At 54.8% G+C, this 23,022-nt stretch overlaps 1 protein-coding gene across 7 annotated transcripts in view; it reads right to left on the bottom strand.

The window, feature by feature from the left end:
• The window catches only part of DOT1L (DOT1 like histone lysine methyltransferase), a 54,273-nt gene extending 31,482 nt beyond the window's left edge, over positions 1 to 22,791 (bottom strand). For 3 of the 7 annotated variants that reach the window (XM_088792209.1, XM_074337497.2, XM_074337499.2), the window contains exons 1-7: positions 22,653 to 22,791; positions 12,553 to 12,596; positions 7,865 to 7,939; positions 4,936 to 4,999; positions 4,080 to 4,308; positions 2,485 to 2,579; positions 1,843 to 1,905 (exon numbers count right to left, since the gene is read on the bottom strand). In XM_088792209.1, the coding sequence (XP_088648335.1) occupies positions 1,843 to 1,905; positions 2,485 to 2,579; positions 4,080 to 4,308; positions 4,936 to 4,999; positions 7,865 to 7,939; positions 12,553 to 12,596; positions 22,653 to 22,733 (651 nt within the window). In that variant the 5' untranslated portion in view covers positions 22,734 to 22,791. Of the gene's footprint in view, positions 1 to 1,842; positions 1,906 to 2,484; positions 2,580 to 4,079; positions 4,309 to 4,935; positions 5,000 to 7,864; positions 7,940 to 8,054; positions 8,206 to 12,552; positions 12,597 to 16,255; positions 17,116 to 17,158; positions 20,668 to 22,003; positions 22,571 to 22,652 lie in introns of those variants that run through there. The other 4 variants (XM_088792211.1, XM_088792212.1, XM_088792210.1 and 1 more) reach the window with 4 other exon arrangements.
• Positions 22,792 to 23,022: the final 231 nt, after the last annotated feature.

Raw genomic sequence — 23,022 nt, 5'->3', positions numbered from 1 at the left:
ATGAGGAAAACTACAAAACTCTGAAGAAGGAAATCAAACGACAAGATGGAGAGACAGTCCATGTTCGTGGACAGGAAGAATCAATATTGTCAACGTGTCAGTTCTTCCCAACTTGATCTACAGATTCAACACAATCCCAATCAGAATCCCAGCAAGTTACTGTTTGGCTATGGACAAATTGATTCTAAAGTTTATATGGAGGCAAAAGGTCCAGAATAGCCAACTCAACATTGAAGGAGAACAAAGTTGGAGGACTGACACTACATGACCTTAAGACTTACTGTCGAGTTCCAGTCATCAAGACAGTGTATACTGGTGAGAGAACAAATATGTCAATAAACAGAACAGAGAGCCTGGAAACAGACCCACACAAACACAGTCAAATGATCTTTGACAAAGGAGCAAAGACAGTCTTTGCAACAAATGGTGCTCGAACAACTTGACCGCCATGTACAAAGAAATGAATTAAGAAACAGACTTTACACCCTCAACAAAAAATAACTTAAAACAGGTTACACACTTAAATGTAAAACACAAAATTGTAAAACTCTATACGATACTGTGAAAGTAACCCTAAGTGACCTCAGGTTTGGCAATGACTTTTGAACACAGCTCCGAAAGCATGATCCGTGAAAGAAGAGCTGTTGGTTTGTTCTAAGGAACAGGATGCCTCTTACTAGCTCTCCTCACACCTCTAATCGGCCCCCAGTCTGTAGTTATACGATTTATTCTATTTCCCTAACTCGATAAGGAGTGTAGGTTCCAGCTCAACAGTCAACACCTCACGGGACAGCCTGCTCTGGGCTGGAGACAGTGGGAGGGAGAGGACTGAACAGTCAGTCCTGGGATTCTCGGAAAAGAGCAGCCACAGGACCAGTGGGCGGAGCCAAGTGGAATCTGAATGGTTTGGGCCTCAACCACCCAACCATGTGAGGGGCTGAACCACGACGGGAGAGAAGCACACGTTAAGGAGCCAGTCTGGACCCACGCCAAGTGGATGGAGCCTGCATGGCAGCTGTATGTCCACGGGCAACAGAACCCCTGGGAGAGAACAGCGGGGCATCTTGAGCGGGAAACGCATTTCAAGGCACGGGTGCAGGCCCCCTGGGCGGGAGGAGCAGTGAGAGACCAGAGGACCCAGGCCCGAGGCCGGCCTGAGCACTGGAGACTGACGGGCACGGGGCAGCGGGAGAGCCATGGAGCCTGCCGCCGCTAATCCCAGCCTTGCCAGGAAAATAGGCAGAGGCTGGGTCACGTGTTTCTGGGAAGGCAGTTAAGAGAAAGATGCCACTCAGCTGGCCAGTGGATGGGGGAAGAGGCCGTTTCCTACACACCCCACCGCACAACTCACAGGGGCTCCAGCTACACACACGTGCATGAAGGAGAGGCTGCTTTGGAAGGAGCCCCAAGTGCTCCCAGAGATACTCGGACGGTGGGCAGTTAACCTTGTACAGCTGAGAGCTGAGAAGAAAAGACGCTGCCATGTGCCACCTCTGTTCTCTGAGAGGGTGGAGGAGGAGCTAGACCCCCCAAGGTGGCCCCTGAGAAAGGAGGACAAGTGTAGCCAAGAAAGGATGAAAAAGAGATGGGGAAAGGGAAAATGGGGAACTTCCGGGTGTTGCCAGGTGCCCCATCCAAGGGGCTTCTGGAGGGGGCCGAGCAGGCCTTCTTCCCCAGACACCGCATGTCCAGCTCTGGCCAGGCCAGGCAAGAACAGGTCCGGGAGGGGCAGCCCCAGTGGGGATGAGCCAGGGTCCAGGGGAAAAAGGAATGGCGGGTCCATGAGGAGAAGGGGCCACAGGGGACTCATTAGCAGTGGGGGCATGGAGCGATGGCACTCACTGTGTATTCTGCATGCTTTTTTCCGTACCATTTCATCCACTTCCTGAACTCTCGGTCCATGGTCTGCAAGAGAATGAAACCAGACAACCCGTCAGAAACCCAGGATGGCCAGGGGGGCAGAGGGCGTGTCTCCATGTACTTGGGCGGGCGGCTGGTGGCTCCCCTGGCCCCGTCCATCCCTTGGCCCCTCTTCCGCTCCAGAAGATGAAATGGGCTGGGACTGCTGGTCTGCCCCGCAACACCACCCAGGACAAGCCCTGTGAGCAGTAGCCCCAGGAGGATGCTGGGGGGCCCAGGGAGAGCAGACTGTGGGGCCTGCAACAGTTCCCAGCCTCCAGGGAACCTGAGGCCACCAAAGTCCAACCTATAAACTCTAAACACATTTCAGAGAGAGAAAACATTGCTCAGACACATGTACTCCCCAGACCCCGTTGACCCCAGCCTAGGTGGGAGCTGGCATAGCAGTGACCCCACTAATGCCACCCTGGGGGCAATGGGGCTGCAGTATCCACAGGGACAGAAATACACCGAGCGGGGCCCAGATATGTGTGCCAGACCAAGAAGCCCCCAGAGGCCCCACCTGGGAGCCCCCCGAACGCCGTGGGTCAGGAGGCACAAACACATGTCTCCAGAACTACTCACCTCCGCGTACTTGGCTGGGATGTCGGCTTTCTCGACTCCGTAGTGATGTTTGCAGTTGGTGGCCGCGGCAACCTGCAGCACGACCTGGCCCACTCCTTCAGAGAGAGAGAGGGGGGGGGGCCGTCACAGACGCACACTGTGATGGCGGCAGGCCCACGCCGAAGTCGGGCCTGGGCCAGGCGGGCGGTGGCCACGAGAGTCAACAGGCTGAGGTCCAGGGTTCTCCACAAAGGCGCCAGCGCTGTCCAAGGTGCTGAGGCCATGACCAGGGCCCCCACTATGGGATGGCTGTCACGCTTTGGCTCCCACAACTTGAGTCGTTCTTGGTCTACGGCCAGACGTGGCATGAACTGTCCAGACACAGACATGGCTCTGCGAGATGCAGTGACGCCTTGGGAAGCCTCCCATCCACCCCAAATCCACACCTGTTGGCACCACAGTGTGGCAGGGCTGACTAGGTCTAACATGGCCTTGAGAATACCATCAATGCTTGTCATCGACTGGGTTTGCTGTGGGATTGGAGGTGGCAGGAGCCCCCCCAAAGAACAGAAACAGGGTCTCCAAACCACTGTTGCTGACAGATTTACTGTGCCACCCAACACGCAGGCCGAGCACACTGACACCCCTGGGTGTCCGAGCCCAGGTGGGAGGCAGGGCCTACTAGCACATAGACCACAGGTCCCAGCCGGCAAGCCCTCCTCCTACATGAGGCCAGCTCTGCAATTCATAGTAAGTTAGGAGCCCATCGATTACCCATTATGAATAGAACATACTCAAACAATAAAAATAAGCATATTGTTTGGAAACACTAAATGGAGGCCCGGGGCCCGTGGTTGCCAGGGGCAAGGGAGAGGTGGTAAGAGCCGAGCACTAAAAGGCTGGCGGTTTTCAAAAACCAGCACCCTTTCAATATAGAGAGGTAAGTTACACAGCCTTTCAGATAAGGGAGTTTTGAACCCCATGCATTCTAACTAAAACATGAATTCTGTGCTTAGTGAGGGCTTAAACTAAGGACGACGCCACTGAAGAAGCGATCTTGTCCCTGAGTGCCGAGGCCACTCGTGCCTGCTGGAGATAGGACTCGAGTCTGAAAGCACAACGTTCTCATGTGGAAACAAGGTCACGTGGCGACGGCAAGGACGCCCCAGAGGAGGGCTACGCATGGGTTCCCAGTGGAGCAGTCTGGTATTTGACAAACAGCCACGTAATCCGTCCTGTCACCCTGATTGGGCCATCCCATCAGGAATCAGTCAGCCTGATGTTTGCTCGTTCTAGAAAGCTGATCTCGTGTACACCTGCCAGGCCCCCACAGACGTCCTGCTAAGACAGGCCCTGCCTCCAGGAGCCTCCACTCTGGTGCTGGAGGATGTCCCATAACAAAGAGGTGGGGGCTGTGGGAGCTGGAGAGTTTGGGGACCCCTTGGCTTTAAGAAGCCAGAGAGCAGGGGTTTGGCAGGGGCGTGTTGGGATGGAGCACCCCACGTCTGGGGGAGCCAGGGGTTCTGGGGCAGGGTGGACCCCAGCCCTGGGCCCTTCTCAGAGACAGTGCGCTGGGACGGAGAGCCTGGCCCTGGGGCCACCTGCCCCACACTCACCACTGCCCAGGTCCACAAATAGGTCATCCTCAGTCATCTTGATCTCGTCAATCATCTGTGCGACCAGGTCGAAGGAGGTCTCCCCGTACACCTCCGGGGAGAAGGGCTCGTAGTTGTTGAGCTTCTCAGGGTCTGTCACCGAGTGGTTGTACACCTGCTGCAGGATGTGCCGCAGGAGTCCGTTGGACGGTCGCGTGTTCAGCTTCATGGGCTGCGTGGTGCCCTTCCACTGTGGACATCAAGGGAGCACCGGGAGGTGTCACACAGGGGACAATGCACCGTGAGACCCTCACACCCCGACACCTAGTTATGACTCCCTATTGAAAAAAGTGCGAGTGTGTGTCTATGTGAGTGTCTGTGTACGTGTGTGCGAGTGTGTATACATGAGTGTCTGTGTACATGTGTATGCAAGTGTATATACAAGTGTATATGTCTGTGTATACACGAGACTGTGTGTGTACGCGTATACATGAGTGTGTATACGTGTGTGAGCATGTATATACTGGTATGTGTATATGTGGCTGTGTGTGAGCCTGTGTGATGTCTGTATGTATGTGTGTGAGTGTGCATGGATGTGAATGCTGAGCAGCGAGGCCCACAGGGCACACAATGCCCACTGCCCAGGCCCTGTGGGCACTACCACCTCACCAGACAATGCCCCGCCCACCCCAGACTCAGAACGGCCACCATCCTGAAAATCTGTCCAGGAGAAGAAATGGGATGTGGGGTGGGTGGTGCCCCTCGGCCTTGCCGCCCTGGGCTCAGGTGACGTGAATGTTGGGGGGGGGGGGGGTCCGGAACCACAGTGCACTGCCCAGATGAGGAGACAGGCCTGAGGGGAGGACAAGGCACCTACCAGCTGGTGAATGCTGTCAATGGCCCGGTTGTACTTGTCACAAAGCCTCTGCATGCTTTCGAAGCTGAAAAAGGCAAAGGGAAGGCTCTGGTCACTGCCAAGCTCAGAACAGGCCACCGGGAGGGGATGGCACATGGACAGGCAGCATGGGGTCGGGCGGAGCCGCTCCCACCGAGGGAGAGGGCAGAGACCACAGGGCTCCATGGAGCACCCCACATGGGCACGAGGCTGGGCCAGGAGTTTTGGGCCGAGGTGGTCATGGTGATGAGGCTGCACCGTGTGCTCACACACCAAAGCTGAGGGTCACGGTGTGTCCAGCAGGCCTTAGGTCAGAAAAGGGGCTCGCACAGCCATTCCTGGAGTGCCCCAGGTGGGCAGGACCCCGAACAGGCCCTTACTCCCCACCAAGCCAGGGGGGCTCACAGGCCTTCCCTCCCCTGGCTGCTGCTGCAGGCTTGCGCAGCAGCCTGACTCCACCGAGGGCACCTGTAGGCAGCAAGGGCACCTGGCACTGCTGGGCCATGCGCAACACCGACTCTGAGGAAAGGACGGGGAGCACGTCCCGCTTCACGCGGGCGTTCCTTCTGTTTGCTTAATCTTTTTACAAGTTTCCGAGACTTTCAAAGATACAAGCAGCATGTGTTAGACACCTAATGAAAGAGTGCGGAGTTTTTCAACGAAACTACATTCTTCCAAACATGATCCATTTTATTTCAGCTGTTACTTTTGAACGAGTCTCCTAACCCAGAGGTTCTCAGCTAGGGTGAGCCTGCCCCCAGGGGACATTAGGCATGTCTAGGGGCATCAGTGTTGTCACAATTGGCGGTGCTCCTGGCATCAGTGAGTGGGGGTCAGGAAGGCTGCTTAGCACCCCAGTGCCCAGGACAGTCCCCAGAGAGTGACCCGGCCTGAATGTCCACAGTGCTGGAGGGTGACGGGCACCAGGTGTCTGTACTGTGCCCAGGGCGTATCCATGGGGCCTCTGTCTACACCACCTACACGCACAGCAGGAAGGTGCTTCCTCCCTGGGACATGCTCGGTGACACTGGCTGGATAACAGGACATGGCCCCATCCTCACCCGCATCCTCGCTCCTGCCCCAGTTTACTGAGTTTACAGGCACTGTCCCTTCTAACGGAAGTAATGCGTTCAACTAAGACCAGCGCCCACCTGACAAGGTCGCAACTTCCTTGGATGGCAGGTGCAGTTGAAAAAGCTAGAGTTCAAGGAGCAGCCACCACCAAAGCCTGTTGAGTTCTCACAAAGGACAGTGACGGTGACCAGAAACAACATGAGAAGGTTGATGTGACAAATCAGAAACCCAGGAGAAACAAGGCCAGCACGTTCTAGAGGACTAACTGCATACATAGACTGGGGGAGGTGATGAGGGGTGCAAGGGGGCTGCAGGCTCACAGGGGACACAGGCCCTCCCTGCTGTCAGGCCCCACGTATCCACTGTGCAGACGGGAGGATGAGTCAGAGTTTCCTGAGGCCACAGAGAAAAGCCACTGCACTAGTCACTATTCTGCATTTTATTTCCTGTGCTACCACTTTTACGTTGACCCTCCAACCCAGCCACAGTGACACTCATAGCCACCCACCAGCCCTGGGAGGTGTTGTCCTGCAGGACTGAGCAAGGCGGGAGCTCAGAGCACCCAGGCAACGAGGGTCCTTGCACCCTGGCCCCGAACGGGGTTCCGTACTGACAGACCGAGCTCAGCTCCCGGGCTGGCCCTGCTGTCCCCTTGTTTGAGAGAGAAATGGTCTCCACTGCAGGTCTGACCCTGAGGTCACACCGGTCCCTTGGAGGATGCCATCAGACTGACCCCGCTGCCTTCTCCCAGCCTCTCTCATCCTTCCAGTCTTTTCTAAGCTGACGTAAACATGGAGGGAACAACACCAAACACCCACTGCAGCGATTTGTAGCAAAAGTGCCTCTAAAACCTGCGGCTGCTGGAAGCCCCACATGCAGCAACCACCTGGTACTAAAGGTGCGCTTCACTGACCACGTGACACATGCACCCTCACCTGGGGGCAAGAGGACTTTGTCGCGAGGTCCTCAGCATGTGGTGTCCTGGACAAGGAAAGCACGGTCCCCTGCTTTCTACAACAGGTAACGATTATTACGTGGGGAGGAAGGCGGGAGGCGAAGGGGACAGGATCAGGGGCTGACTGAGGTGGGACATGCTGACCTGCGGACCAAAGCCCCCAAACCCAAAATGGACATCAAGTCAGGAATGCCTGGGTGCCGGGTCCTGTGCGGGGAGCTTCTGGGCTCCTCCGGGTCATGTTCTTTGTCAAGAGTGGCTCCCTGTGCCCACAGACAACACCACCGCTTTCAGGGAGAATGCAGTGCCAATTCCAAGCCTGCCAAGAGCTAAAACAGGCACGAGCCTGGAATGTTGTCCTTTCTTCTCAAAGAAAAACAAAAAAATTCCAGGCAGGCATTCCAGAGATGGCCTCGCCCATCTCCACCCACAGGACTCCTCCGAGATCAGGATGTGTCTGCAGGAAACTGCTGGACTCAGCCAAAGGGCTGGGCACACAGTGTGACCGGGACCAGGGCTGGCAGGGCCTGGGGCTCGGTGAGCCAGGCCCGCGGGTTCCCCGGGGTGGGGGCGTGGGGGCAGGGAGGCTGGCTGCTGGAGTCGCCTGCTGCAAAAACTGTGACTACTAAGTCGGGTCATTTCACACAGACCAACTCTAGTTTCCACAATGAGGCGTTCTCAATTAGGTCCTCACTCTGACAACCTCTGCCAATATTTGATAAACCATTTCCTACCAAAATAACTGCACGGAGGCTACAGCCAACTCTGAAAGGAAATTTCAGACCAGCTTGCAGCACCGAAGAACTACTTGCAGGCTGCCCTCGCCGGCACTGAGCCTGTCCCCAGCAGGTGGGGAGGCAGCTCAGGCAGAAGCCCGCTTACCTTTTGGTGTCGTAGTCGATCAGGACGTAATTCTCCATAGCGAGCTTGAGGTCTGGGATTTCCTCGCAGACCCATCTGAAATCCAAAAGCAGAAACGACAGTGGAGATGATTATTCAGGCTCAATGTTTCACTCTCAACTTTCTTAAACACTGTTTACTCCCAAATATAGAACGAAAACATCCTCATTACCCAAATCACAATGTGAAAGAGAAGGGAGGCGCTGCTTCAAATCGTTGTGAATTACACAAATTTTATGTAGCTTCAAGTTCAAACAACGTTGGCTTAGGGACTGCGTGGATTTACATGTCACCGGGTGGAGGAACTCAGCCAGCTCAAGCCGGAGAGGCTGAAAAGTAACATATCAACCAGAAACAAAAGAGAACTATTATTGAAGAATTATCTAGCCCGTGACAATGGGACTTCTTCAACAGACACATGGCAAGAAAAAAGGAGATTGGAGGAGAACCTACAGATTAAAAGAGGCAGAAAACTACATCAGCTAATCCCAAGGCATAACGCTCATTGGATCCTGATATAATCTTGTAAAAACCATGAAGGCAGAGTCATCACTACACAGCATACACGGAATAAAAGGCAAAAGATGAAAACGGCGAGCCAAAGCATTCAACAACTTAGATGAAGTGAGCAAATTCCTTGAAAGACACCAATTACCAAAACTGACTGGGGAACAAACAGCCCTCTCCCTGTCAAAGAACGTGATTTCCTAATCCAATCCCTTCCCACGGGGAACATGTCAGGCCCAGATGGCTTCACTGGTGAACCCTATCAGAGTTCGTCAATCTCACCAAAATGTTTCCAGTTTTATGAGGCCAACGTTACTCTGATTCCAAAACCAGAGAAAGACAAAGCCTTGTAAAGACATGAGAGGAAGGAAATCTGCAGACCAGTACTCCTTGTGCTCAGATACAAAAATCCTTCAAAAATATCAGTCGAACAAATTCAGCAACACACCTCAATTAAGTGGGGTTTATCCCAGGAATGAAGAGCTGTTTAACACTAAAAAAATATTCATCACTGCAATTCACCTCATTAATAGAATAAAGGAGAAAAAAAATAATACACTCATCTCAACAGATGCAGGAGTGCACATGACAAAATTCAATCCCTACTCATGATGAAACCCAGGAAAGTAGTAATGGGGAGAGCTGTCTTCACCCCAATAAAGGGAGCTGGGCCAGGTGTGGAGCTGCTGTCCCTTAGCCAGAAACCCATGTTCCTCTGCTTTGCCTGAGGGCTCCATGCTGGGCTCCGCCAAAGGGCACAGGAGACCTCACAGGAGGGAGGAATGGCTCTCCATCCCTGGGTCCCTGTGTCATCTATCAAGACTCCCTCACCCTCTCTGCGCGATGTCAGAGGGATAGTGGATGGGGGGAGGGGGGCTCACATAGTGTGAGGGATATAAATGATAAACGTCTAAGTTTTGCTTTGTCTTGTGCACCTGAAACTAATAAAATTAAAAAAAAAAAAAAAAAAAAAGACTCCCTCACCCTGCAGGAAGCGTTACTTCTCATAACAGCTGCTGAATCCACCTAGCAGTTTGCTTCCGCGTCCCCCCCCCAACCCTGGGCCTCACCCCCACCAGACCACACTCCCACCTCAGGGGTCTGGGTGCCCCACCCAAACTCACAGTCACCAGGGCCAGCGAGGCAGTCCATGTGTCACCTCCCCTGTGCTCCCCAGATCCCACGGTCCCTGAGTCACTCCCTGGGCTGCATTTGCGCTCTCTTCCTTTGCTTATAGAATAAACCCCTTTACTTCGAATGAGCACCTCCAGAGGGAGGGAACCGGTGAGGATGCCTGTGGGCCCCACGTCCCTTCAACACTGTTGGAGACAGAGGTCCCGGCCAGTGCACATGGCAGAGGAAGGAATGGGCCATGTTCACTGGAAAGGGAGAGGCAAACCGTCCCCATTCACAGACACAGCTCAGTGCAGTCTACCATAAGGAATTTACAGGAAGCTTCTAGAACTGGAGATGTGCATTCAGCAAGGTGGCAGGGCACAGGTCAACATGCAAAAATGAGCTATAATTGCATATAACCGCAACAAAGAATTAAAAAAAGAAAAATTTTAAATGCTACTTAAAATAGCGTTAAAACATAAGTCCTTAGGGTTCATTTTAATGAGAAATTTGTAAGACCTCTGTGTTGAAAACTATAAAACACTGCTGAGAAAATTAAAGACAATATGAACAAGCAGGCTCTGTTCACGGGATACAAGGTTCAAGGTTAAACCTTCTCCTCAAACTGAACCGCACAATCTTCCCTATGAAAGGCCCAATAGGCTTTTTTAGAGAAACAGACAAGCTGGTTCTAAAATTGTCATACAAAGGCAGAGAGTCTGGAACCACCACAACAGTCTTTTAAAATAACAACAGGGTTGCAAGACTTGTCCTTCCTTCTTTGAGGACTTACTGTGAATTTGCAGTAACCAGGAGAGGATGGTACTGGGTAGCGGTAAACAAATAGGTCCAGAGAGAGAGGGATATTTAAACAACTGATTTTTGACAAAAGCACCAAGGCAACTTGATGGGGAAAGGAGTCTTTTCAACAAATGAGGCTGGAACGGATGAGTATCGGATGGGAAAAAAAAAAAAATCTTGACCCCCCATAATCATAAACCCCTATTTGACATAAACCAAAATTAATTCACAATTGATCTGAAACCTGAACGTAAAAGCTAAAACCACAGAGCTTCGTGAAGAAAACAAAAGAGAGTATCTTTGCGACTCAGGGAGGAAAAGATTTCCTGGACGCGACCCAGGCACCTAACCATCAAAGAGTGAAGTGAGTTAGGAACTCCCACTCGGTGAGGTGCCGTGCCAACCACAAGCAGCTGCGCCATGACACCTCCCAGGCACCCGCCGCACTGGCCCCCAGAGCGGGCAGGGATTCTCACAGCCCCGGCTCAAGAAGCAGCTCTGTTCTTGACAGAGCTCCCTGGAGAAGTGGCTGTGGGAAATCAAGATGACTGTGGAGCACCCTGTGGTTCCAGAAAGTGAGCTTGTGCTCCAAACAGACGGGGGCAAGTCAGAGGGATTCAGGACAAACCGGAAGGACCCCAGCGGGCGGCCAGAAGTGGAAAACAGCCCAAACACGTCCATCACCAGGCCGACGGGAGAAGGAGCTGTGGTCCCTCCTATAGCAACACACACCTGAGTGATAAGAAGGAAACCACGGGCACACACAACAGGACCCTCAATGCCATGTGTCAGCACAGCTGTAGATGCAACGTGGGGACAGTTCTAAGAAATGCAATGACCGCAGTACCAGGGAGCAGGTCAGAGGCAGCCGGGCAGCTGGTGGACGGGAGCACAGGGGCCATGCAGCAGCAGGGGGAGGGGTCTGTTGTCGCAGTGCTGTGTGGGCAGGCGCATGGCCACGCCGCACAGACCGCACTTCACACGCGTGCAGTTCTGGACCCCGGCTGCACTTTAAAAAGTGCTGACATGGCCAAGAGGAACATGGAGAGGGCACAGATGAAGCAGGAGCAGCCACCAGCTGGTGACTTTTGGGCTGGGTGACGGCTCTGTGGGCTCATGACACCCTCGAGTAGCTTTATGCATATTGGAAATTCTCCATTATAAAAAGTAGAAAAGAAAGGAAGCACCCCACTTCGCAGAGGAAACCCTGTGGAGAGGCTGACCGCCATGGAACACACGCGGGGCGCGGGTGAGAACCAGGCTACCTGCTCAGAGCCCTGCCTCTTCACCACGACACCCCCACAAGCTACCAGCAGCCTCTAAAATCAAACAAATCAAACTCAGCAACGGGTAATGCTGCTCCACCAACTGAACAGTTTCTGGACCCTAGATCCCCAATCTCAAACTCACACCAGGTCAGGCCCACCCTGCAAGTCACACACAGGCATCCCACTTAATCCTCAAAACAACCTGCGAGGAAGCCCTGCTCAGTCCCAGGAGCAAAGCACCGCAGCCTGGGGAGCTGCAGGGCTGCGTGAGGTCACCAGTCCCAGGTGGCAGCGTGACGACGCCTGTCCTGCCTCCTTCACAGGAACCACAGCCTGGCCCTGCCACCAGCCGTTGCAGGCTCGTGTGCATGTCATGGCGTGTGGCCCACGTGGTGGCTACGTGGTCAAGGATTTTAAAAGTCGACACAGCTACATGCCAGGGTCCCGCACACACGCAGGTTCACCGCAGGAACTGAGAACAGGTTTTCCCACCACAGAACATGTGAACAGCAGCCTCTGTTAGCGCTTGAGGCTGATCCAGACCCTTCATCCAGCGCAGGGAGGAGGCCGCTAGTCAGAGCGGAGGGCACCCACCTCCTGCTCAGTCAGGTCGTCAGCTGACACCCTGCACTGGTCCCACACACTCAGGACAGGCGCAGACAGGCAGAGGGAGACCAGCCCACCCAGGGGCCACCGCTGAATTAGTACTAACTCCCACAGGGAGACAGACGTGTGGAGGAGAGAGTAACACAAGGGGAAGAGGGGGTTCCCTGCGAATCCTGCCAGCTCAGGTGTCCGTCCCCTTTCAAGGGAAGCCAAGCTCGGAGAACTTCGTCCAGGCCACAACCAGATGGCCTGGGCTTTGCTGGCCACACTCTCACACCACTTCTCGAGCCTTCCTGAGAGGCAGACACGGAGCACAGGAGGGACTGGGCTGGGGGAGCTCGGAAGACTAGGGATGGGCTGCGCCGCACTCACCGGATGGTCTCAATGATCTCATGAGCAGCATCATGGTGTTTGTCCTGAAAGACAAAGGGACAGAGTTTAGAGACCGAGCAGACCCAGTGATGGTGGGCTGGCCATGTCAGGGCCCTGAGACCAGAGGAGGCAGGCACTGCAGCCCCTGGGCCTTTCCATCGCTGCATTTCTTGACCTCCAGAGCTCTTAACCCCCCCCAAACCGCCCAATGAGCCCCGCCGTGGCACTGGGGTGCCATCCTGAGAGGCCTGCCCACGTGGGACATGCTAGTCTCGGGAGGGCCTGTTCCCAGAGCTCCTTCGCCAGCGGGCAGTGGGGAAGGGGCTGGGTGGAGTCTATGCCCCGCCCTCCTCTCCCCAACCCGCTGATGTCTACTGGCACTTCCCAGCACTCCCGCGACCTGGATGCCACAGGCCTGGCTTTGCGTTATGAACCTCTCGGGCCTCCGTTTTCTCATCTATAAAATGGCAAACACCAGTAACAACCACCAGGAGAGCACGTGGCTGTCCTCCTGTGGACGCAGCGACGTCCCACCTCCATGGCTGATCACACTGCCGGGCCAGCACAGTGCCCACTGTGTGGCTTCTTCTTAAAGGGAAGCTCAGGGGCTGCTCCAGGCCTTTGGGGTCGCTGCAGACAGCGAGCTAACCCAAACCTCACAGAAACCAGGATTAGGACACACCCGCTGACTCTGCAGGGGAGGGTTGCACAACGGTGACAGCAGCGGGTGAGTGAAGAGGAAGGGCTTGGGGGGACAGGCCCACCAATAATAGCTGCTGGGTGACAGTGAAGACGCTCTCGCTTAGGCCACCATTTCTACCCTTTACGCAGAAGGAAAGTGTCTGCGCGGGCAGGGGTCTGGAACAGTGCCTCGCGTGTTCCAGCGCTCAAAACAGTATGAAAACAACTCTTTACACATCCTTGCATCCTAAGCCTCACTTTTAAATAACAGCTCTATTGAGATAGAATTCAGATAGAAGGGAGCTCACCTGTTTCAGGTACACAAGTCAGTGGGTTTTAGTACTTTCAGAGTTGTGCAACCACTGCACTAATTCCAAAATGTTCCATCACCCCAAAAAGAAGCCCTGCCCCCATCAGCTGTCACTCCCCATTCCCCTCCCCAGTCCCAGGCAACCACTAACCCACTTCCCGTCTGTAGATTTGCCTGTACTGGACAGTTCATGTAAATGGGATCAGACACGGTGTGGCCTTTTGTGCAAAGCCTTATTTTTTAACGCAAAGGAAAAACCAGCCTTCTAGTGTTCTTAACAATGTCTTCCAATTTTCTAAGGATCAATTAGCAAATACTAACAGAACTATTATTTAGCCAAGGTGGGGGCAAGACGAGAATATACATCCGCACACAAACTCGTCCATACACAGCAGCGTGATTCACAATCGCCAAAGAGTGCCACGCAGCTGCATGCCCCCCACGCTGGCTGCTGGTGGCCAAGGCCCCCAGGCCACAGCCACCACCAGGCCCCTGCAGGCCCTCAGCTGCAGTAACTTTCTTGGCCCAAAGCATGCAGACCTGGAAAGGCTCAGGTGTCTAGACTTTGGTCTCATCTGTGATGGGAAGAACTTGTGCTTTCCCAGCTTAAAAACCACAACGAAGGGACAAAGAAGCTGACAACTGTGCCTTCTGAGGTGTCAGAGTGATCTTTCCAGGGACTGGCCAGTTTCCAGCCACAGTCCTGAGAGGTGCAACTTAAGAAGCCTGGTCACCATCAATGAGTCAGAAGCTCTCATCACCTCTTGGCCGTAGCTTCCTACTGCTCTACAGGCCTTTGCAAGAGAGACTCCAGAAACAGACCAGGAAAGTTCAGACTGGGTGGTTTCAGTACTTTAGCTAACCCTGGATTTAGGGCCCAGCCCTCGCCCCTTTGCACAGGGTACCCCCACACCGCCTCCTTCCCAGTCCGCGGCTCCTGCCCCGCACTGACCCACAGCAGGAAGACCTGTTGGTTGCATCCAAACTGACCCAAGCTCCATCTGACGGAACCCTGGAAGCTGGGAAAGCAGGGTGGTGGGTACCCAGACTTCACCAGGTCCCCTACTTTGGGGATCATGTGACAATGTCCCCAGCTAAGTGCAACTGTTCCACCTTAAACTACACACTGCACAGGAGGCAGTCGTCATGCCCTGAGATGACACCAAACTGTGCCCTCTGGTACCATGCGCCTTCCCAACTCAGATGCGGGTGTGAGGCCCATGGCTTGTTCTAGACGCTGCCCCTCATGTATTCAGGGAGGCGGCATGCAGAGGGGGCACACACAGAGGGAGGGAGGTGGGGTGGGGAGCCTGGCTCTCATCTCAACAGGTGCCTGGCTTTCTCCATCACCAGGAGGACAAACCAGCTTGTCCCCCATCTCCTCTGAGGAGTGTGGACAGGAGGCTCTTAGACGCCCTGCACGGACACGAGTCCCTGTTCTGAGCACTTATACCCAATTCATGCTGAGGCCACGAGACTTCAGGCGTGTGTGTGCTCAGTGTACAAGGGGAGGGAGAGGCAGACACAGGAGCCAATGGAGCCCACAGTGGGCACTGCAGATGCACCACTGCAGCAAATCCACTGTCAGCTCCCCTCTCTTCACTGCCACTGGCAACAAGAAAATGACATGCGAGGCCTGCCATGGGCCCTGCGAGGTCACTCACATTGGGAGGGCAGGACCCCAGGGTCCTACGAGGCAGAGTCTTAACAGTGACGAGCATCAGCATCCCCGCAGGGCTCGTGACAGCTGACGCCTGCGCCCGCTCTGAGTACCACGTGAGCAGGTCTGGGGCCCAGAACGTGCGTTTCCTACCAAGTTCCCAGGGACTCACTCTGATGGGCAGAAGCTCATGCTGGCAGCTGACAGAAACGGCTCCCTTAGTTCTTGGGGAAGTGGGGACAACTGGGACCATTCCGACCAGCCTCTCTGGCTCCCTAGTGGCCGCAGGGAGGGCGCCTGCTCTCCGATCTCGTGGGCACTGCCTTCTTTCCTGGTGGCTCCACTCAACTCTGGAGCCTTGGGGTCGGGATGATTCTGTCACATACGGTCCCCACAGCTAAAGCAAGTCAAACAAAATGGTTCCTGGTGCAGACCACATGGACTTAGAATGGGCCATCACTGGCTGTCACATGAGAGGCCATTGGGCAAGAGGCCCACTCATGGGCGGTACATGGACGCAGTGGGACCAGCTGGCTGGGACAAGCACAGGGGCAGATGGACGCTGTGACGTGGGAATCATAGTAGACAGGAAATGTGATGTGTGAACAGCTTTAAAGAGTGAAAATGACAAAGGGGGGAGACAAGATGTTAAAGGTGGGGTGACGGCTCATGGCAGCCGGCTTCTCTAGTGTTTTAACGGCAGGGGTTTGGTGGGCAGACCTGGCTGGACGAGCAAACAGGAGGTGGTGCAAACTCAATGGGCGCCCAGAAGATCCCGAGGCCCGCCCATAGGTACCTGCTCCCCAGGGCCCTCATCTTCACCAGCCTGCACCTTGCGCCCTGTCCCCCACCCCCAAGAATGTGGGCACCCCAGAGCGGAGCTACAGGATCATGGATTAGGCTAAGCACCTTTGCTGGGCCTGAGGCCCTCTGCTACTCAGATGGGAACATAAGCAATTAGTTTATGGTTTATTCTTCTTCTTCTTCTTTTTTTTTTTTTTTAGATTTTATTGGGGAAGAGGAACAGGACTTTATTGGGGAACGGTGTGTACCTCTAGGACTTTTCCGAGTCAAGTTGTTGTCCTTTCAGTCTTAGTTGTGGAGGGCGCAGCTCAGCTCCAGGTCCAGTTGCCCTTGCTAGTTGCAGGGGGCACAGCCCACCGTCCCTTGCAGGAGTCGAGGAGTCGAACCAGCAACCTTGTGGTTGAGAGCCCACGCTCCAAGTAACTGAGCCATCTGGCCACCAGGGAGCTGAGCGGCAGCTCATTGACTTCATTCCAGTTTCGGAGGGCGCAGCTCCCTGGCCCATTTGGGAATCGATCCGGCAGCCCCGTTGCCCAGAGGTTGTGCTCTAACCAACTGAGCCACCCATCCACCCTGTGGTTTATTCTTTATATGGCCAATTCAAGTAGGGATCACAACAGCACCTTAACTAGTTCAAAATAAGCAGGAACCAAAAAACAGAGGCTTCATGTCCAAATAAGTAAAGAGCAAAAACCAACTGGAAGACGGCAGTACAGGAGAGGGTTGGGCAGAGAGCAGGTACTGCTGGGACATCGGGTCAGTTAGGGTTCAAGTGTGTGGGATGAGAGGCCTGGCTGCTGCGGCACCCGAGCAAAGATGGTGGGTCATACGGGCCGACGGCGACCAGAGAAGAAGCAGATTTGTGGAGCAAGGGACAAGAGGAAGACACATGTCGGCAAATTCAAGACAGCAAGTTCTAAGACAGCACACTGACCGAGCGCGGCCCTTCCGCAAGGAGGCTTTGCAGGCAGGACGGGCTGGAGTTTGAATCCAACAATGCTGCTTCTAGAAACAGGACCTCAAATGGGTCACACAGACCCTGCGCATGGCTCCGTCATCCGTACACTGGACCCTATGGGGACGTGCCTGTGCTGCAAAGCCCTCCTGTTTGTCCTGGTCCTTCTGCCAGACCTCTGCTGTCACATACCCACCTGAGGAGAGATATGCCCGGTGGAGACAATCCCGGCTCACAGCGCCCATGTCCACACAGTAACAGACTCCAAGGCTCTCAGCCTGCTGTCCCGGATGGGGCAGCCCGGGACAGAAGGGACAGCGAGGCAAGACAATCGACTGCAGTGAACGCACTCCCAGAAGCTGCAGAAAAAGTCAAGTTCACCCACTCACTGCTTCTGAGCTCACCAGTTTTAAGAACTATGCTTACATGGCCCCCACAATAATGTCACGTTGCAAAGGGGACAGAAACGGGCGGCTGCGGGGAGGAGGGTCCGAGTCGTCGCTGTCTAGCCCTGGGCTGGTCTAGCCCTCACCCATGCTTCCTCCTGCTGCTCAGACAGAAGACAGAGCTGAGAGAAGGGCCAGCAGTGCCTCACCAGAATGGAAGGCTCAGCTCCTGCCACCACCCCTATGGCACCTCTCCTTGCAGGGCCACGCTGCCCCAGCCACTGCTTCTCAGCGCCCACTCTGACCTGCACAGGTCACGCAACAAACAAGGCTGGTCGGAGGAGAAAACTGCCTCCACACACACTCTGCCTGCGAGACCTGCAGAAGCACGGCTCCCAACGCCTCAGACAAGGTAGCCCCACCCAAGGCCGTCCCAGCACCTCCAGTTTTCATGAACGCCCACCTCATGGAGCAAGCAGGCAGCTGGGGCTCTGAGCCTCACTCGGGTGGTGGCATCCACGGAGCAAACACAGTCCCACAATCCTGCAACAACCAGGGGGTCCAGAGGAAGAAGCCCCCGCGAGGAAGAGGGGACTAGAGGCATGTAGTCTCCAGGCAGCCACAGGCCACCTGGGGCTATGGGACTCTGGATATGCGACTGGCCTGGACCAAACTGTGCTTTGAGTGCAAAACACACCGATTTCCAACTTAGGACACACACCAAAGAAAGTTAAACCCCCGTTCATAATTTTTTAATTACATGTTGAAATGATAGTATTTTGATCATACATAAAATGTCTTAGGAAAACTTCTCCCACCTTCTTTAGACCCTTTTAATGCAGCTACTAGAAATGCCGAAATCACACTAATGGCTCGTGCTAGCCCCACCAGTTGGTCACCTCATGTACTTCACGCCACCCCAGGCACTGACAGAACATTTGTAGGTTTGGGACCAGACATGGGACGCCCCTGCTCTGGGCAGCCATCTTTCACAGGAAGGGGCAGTGTGGAAAAAGGGGAATTAGATCTCCACAAGAGGACGGGTGCCACCTGTAGCCCCAGGGGCAGAGCTAAGACCAAAGGTGCCTTGACAAGAAAACTTCAGTTGCTTTAATAAAAACTAGCCAATCAGTAACAATCCGAGATGTCTGGCCCCCAGGGAGCCCCTCTACAAGTGCCGAGCGACCTGATGCTGGAGGTCTCACGAGCGGCCATTGTGAAGTGACATAGGTGGGACCGTGGGACATATGATCAAAGGTTCATCCCCAAAACTTTTCTTGCCCTCATCAGGTAAAACAGTTTATTGCCACAGATCATTCCAGCCCAAGGTCAAGGCCAAGAGTGTGATGGGAAGGGAGACAGCACAGGGATGGGGCTCCTCTGACTGGACGATCCACCCAGGAGGCCCTGCCACCAAGTGGCGGGTACAGACACTAGAAAGCCAATACCTGCTGTGCCCCTGGGAATTCCAGCTGTTTCTACCTCCATCAAGGGATCATTATTATCGCCACACCAATTCATTTGGGGTCACCTTCACCCCCAGGATGAAGGCCAGATGAATGCCTCAACAGGGCCTCAAGACCCCACAACCTGGTCTGTCCTTATAGGGGAATATTTCTTAGCTGTGAAAAGGAGGGAGGCACTGACACTCGCTACAACGTGGCTAGACCCTGAACACACGGTGCTCATGAGAGAAGCCGGACACACACAGTGTGTGATTCCACTTACGGAAAATGTCCCGAATAGGCACGTCCACAGACAGGACGTGGGTTCATCATTGCCAGGGGTTGGGGGTGACTCCTAAGAGGGACGGAGCTTCTGGAATTAGATGAAAATAATTATATATGGTTCTTTCATTGTATAAAATGTCACCATTGGGAGAAACTGGATAAAGAGAACACGGGGTGTCTGTGTTACTTCTTATGGTAGCACAAGAATCCACGATTGCCTCAAAACAAGTTTAATTAAGAAAAAAAGGGTGGTACTCCCAGAGGGAGACTGGGCCTTCGGCTCACGGGTGAACATCCAAAGCTACTGCCCCTCCACTCCCCCCACGGGGAACAGAGTGCACAGCAGACAGCCGCACCCTCTGGACCAGAATGCCCGAACTGACAGCCACACGTGGAACACCAGACTTTTCTGATCATGCCTTCTTCCCCTTTGAAACCCACTACTTCACCACTACGAAGTCTCCAAAGGGTTAATCTGCCTCTACCTGAGGGAGGATTAGGCAGACTCACACAGACATCAGGTCAGAAAATATCTTCTGAGTCACAGGCTGACTGACTAGGCCGCCCACTCAGCTACTACTTACAGCCCGTGTTAAGGGCAGGACTGCTCAGAGGGTACTCATCAGAGAACTGTGGGCTCCAGGGAGGAAGCCAGGGGTGGGAACAGTCACGCTGGGACTGCTCCCCAACCCACAGCCTTACTAAGTCACTGGCAAAGGACCCGCACAACCTCCCCTCATAGGCTCTTGCCCAGCCAGCAGGCAACTCAAGATGCCACTTACTCCCTTTGGAGTTGAGACCTAGTTTCCTGCCCAAGAAAGAATCATCCTGCTTTAGAAATGATGCCACCGTGAACTACAAGTGGGTAGTGGGAACTCAAAAGTCACTAAAGGAATAGAACTCGACCGGCCCCCTCTTCTGTTTGTCAATTGCACAAAAGTCAGTTTCCGAGGCTGGACACTTCCGAGTGTGGCCAGTTGTGGCTGTTCACACTTCCTCTTGCAGATGCCCCCTCCTCCAAGAAGCCACCCATACCCCACAGGCAGCTCCTCCCTCTGGGACCTCAGCTGGCCCTATACACGGGCACTTTAAGGCTGCTAACTTTTGTGTTTCTGCATCACCCACCTTCCTTCACAGATAAGTTTCTCGAGAATAAGAACACTGTCTACTGTCCTCTGTGACCCTGGGAACGCTGCACATTTTCAGGATGTGCTTGTAGAATGAATTAATTAGTGAACAAGCAAGTTCAGTCACTTCAAATGTGTGGTCACATGAGTAATCTGACCTTCCAAAAAGTGAAGCTACTAAAGTAGTCCATTTTCTTAATGTATTCATCATTGAGTCATCACAGAATAGGAACTCTTATCAAGTACAGCCCCTTCATTTCCCGTGAAAAAGCAAAATTCCTCAGTAGGGACACAGAAGGTTGACAAGTCACTGCAAAGCTGTAAGGCTGTTGCTGGCCCCAGCAGCTAGTTGAGAATTTCACTGGGGGCCTGGCAGTGGGACAGCCACACCAGGAAGGGGCCTGCTGATGTCAGGTAGAGCACCTGGCCAGGCGGGCAGCACAGCCTCGTCCCAAGCCAAGTGAGGCCAGGGCCAGCAAGGGAACGAAGCTCTGGAGTCCAGAAGCACCCGCCACTAGAAAGCCAGGTCCCAGCCCAGGAGGCCTCATTCACAAGGTTACAAATCCCTGTGGTCTGGCTCCGCTCCAAGTAAAAGGACAACATGGTGTCTGCAGGTGAACTTTCACCTTAGTATAAGACGCCTGGACGCCGGGTCACAGTGGGTTTAACTCTTCCCGCACGCAACAATACCAGTTTCTGATTTCACAAATACTGTTACATGTACACTCGGCACAGTCCCCCAGTCCTACTCCCACGCATTTCCTAAGTCAGGTGAAACAGGTTCACCTAGAAACCTGCCCAGGGATGTGTAGAGTGGCTTTATTCATAATCCCCCCAAAACTGGAAACATTCCACATGTCCTGCCACCAACAGGTGAATGGATCATTGAAAAACTGTAATACAACGGCAAGAAAAAGGAGTGACTTTTGGAGTGGAAGCAGCCAGAATTACAACGCTGTGTGCTGCTGAATGCATTAATTTGACTTTCCGGAAAAGGCAAAACTGTAAGGATAGCCAGGTCAGTGCTGACCAGGAGGTGAGAGGTAGGTGGGCTGAAAAGGGCAGCAGAAGAGTCACTGAGGAGTAACGCATTATTCTGCTGCCTTATTGCCATGGATCTGTCAGAACCCCTAGAACCAGACTTTAAACAGAGTGAATTATATACCGCATGTCCACTTAGAATAAAGAAACAATTAAATTTTAAACAACGCACTGACCAGCCACAGGGGCAGAGACAGGCGGAGGCTGGTGAAACGGTTGGAGTTTTGAAGGTTCTTCCACTTTGTTTCCGTTGCCCCCGCCTGCCCACTGCTCAGGCCCTCCGCAGGACACACACCGGAGCTGCCCAAACAGAACAGCCAGAGCCAGGCTCAACCTTGCCTCCGGTGCGGGATGAGCAATACCCCAAAGCGCCGGCGCGCGGCGGGCTGGGCACCACGAAACCCTCCGACCACGGAGAACCCGTGGCCAGGAGCCAACACCGACTCCCGGGCGGTCCCCGCGTTCCGACTCCGCCTCCGGCCCCGACGTTTCCAACAACTGACACAATCCGAGCGCGCGCTAGGGGCGGGGCGCGCGGGCTTCCCCGCCGGGTCCCCTGGAGGCCCCGTAACCCCCGCAAGACCAGCGCGCGAAAGGGCGCCCCGAAAACGCCCGCCCGTGGCGCCTGCTGCCCTTTCCCTCCCAGCTGCTCGCTGCCCAGCCCAAGCGTGGACTCAGGGACACCAACACGCACCACACCACCACCCACGGGCGAGAGTTCGGGCGCCCATCCCGCACCCTGCATTTGTGGACTCACCAAGGGACAGACGCCTTTGTAAATTTCCGCTCAGCCTGTCATTTTACGAGGGTCACTCAAGATTAAGAGGTCAGAATGCCTCATTTCCAAGGGTCCGGCCAGCCCACCCACTCAAGATTACTGGACAGAATGACTCACTCAGGTCCCGCCAGTCCTGCCACTCAAGATTAGGGGGACAAAAATACCTAATTTAAAAAAAAACAACTAGAGAGAGGGAGAAGGAAAGGATGTCCTCAAAAATAAAGCGAGGTACATCGACAGCTCAAAGAATAAACTACCGAAAAGAAAAAAAAAGAACCCCTGAATGTCAAAACCTGAAACAGGAAGGCAAGCTCACCGGCCGCCCTGGGGGGCGGGGGGCGCCGGGAGAGAGCGGGAGTCCCAGCCCCGCACAAGCAACGGCAACCTGGGCTCGGGCGCCCCTCCGAGGCGCTGGGTCCCCGTGGCCGCGTCTGTCCTCGGCCGGGGCTCCCTGCTACCCAACCTCCGTAAAGGGTTGGTAACAGTCGCGGGGATTCCCGGGGGGTCCCCAGGAGTGATTTTGGAATTGAGTTGCTCCGTTGCTCGGTGGGCCCTGCGCGCGCCGCGGGAGGGGCGGGGGTCCGGGAGGAGGGGCCGCGGGGAGGGGGAGAGGAGGGGCGGTACTCACGTAGACCGGCAGCGGCCACGGGTAGACGGCGGGCTCGGCCCCCACGGGCGACTTGAGCCTCAGCTCCAGCTTCTCCCCCATGTCGGCGCCCGCGACCGCCGCACCATGCTAGTTAAGCGGTTGGGGGAGGGGCGGGGCGCCGCCGGCGGGGGCGGGGCGGGCGGGCGTTGGAGGGCGGGAGGTTGAGGGGAGGGGACCCGGCCTGGTCCTCGGCCGCCGCCGCGCTCCCGTCCGGCCACGGCTCCCTTTTTGTAGTCACAGGCCCGGGGCCTCTAGCGCCGCCGCCATCTTGGGCCGGCGTGAGGCGAGCACAATGAGCCGGGGTCGGGCCGAACCACTCGCCGCGCGCGCGCGGGGGGGCCCGGCGCAA

This window comes from Rhinolophus sinicus, chromosome 15 (assembly GCF_057876585.1).
Source record: "Rhinolophus sinicus isolate RSI-liver-muscle chromosome 15, RSI-T2T, whole genome shotgun sequence".
In the NCBI taxonomy this organism is placed as follows: domain Eukaryota; kingdom Metazoa; phylum Chordata; class Mammalia; order Chiroptera; family Rhinolophidae; genus Rhinolophus; species Rhinolophus sinicus.
Note: the sequence above shows the minus strand (reverse complement) of the source record. Positions and strands in the feature narration are given on the sequence as shown.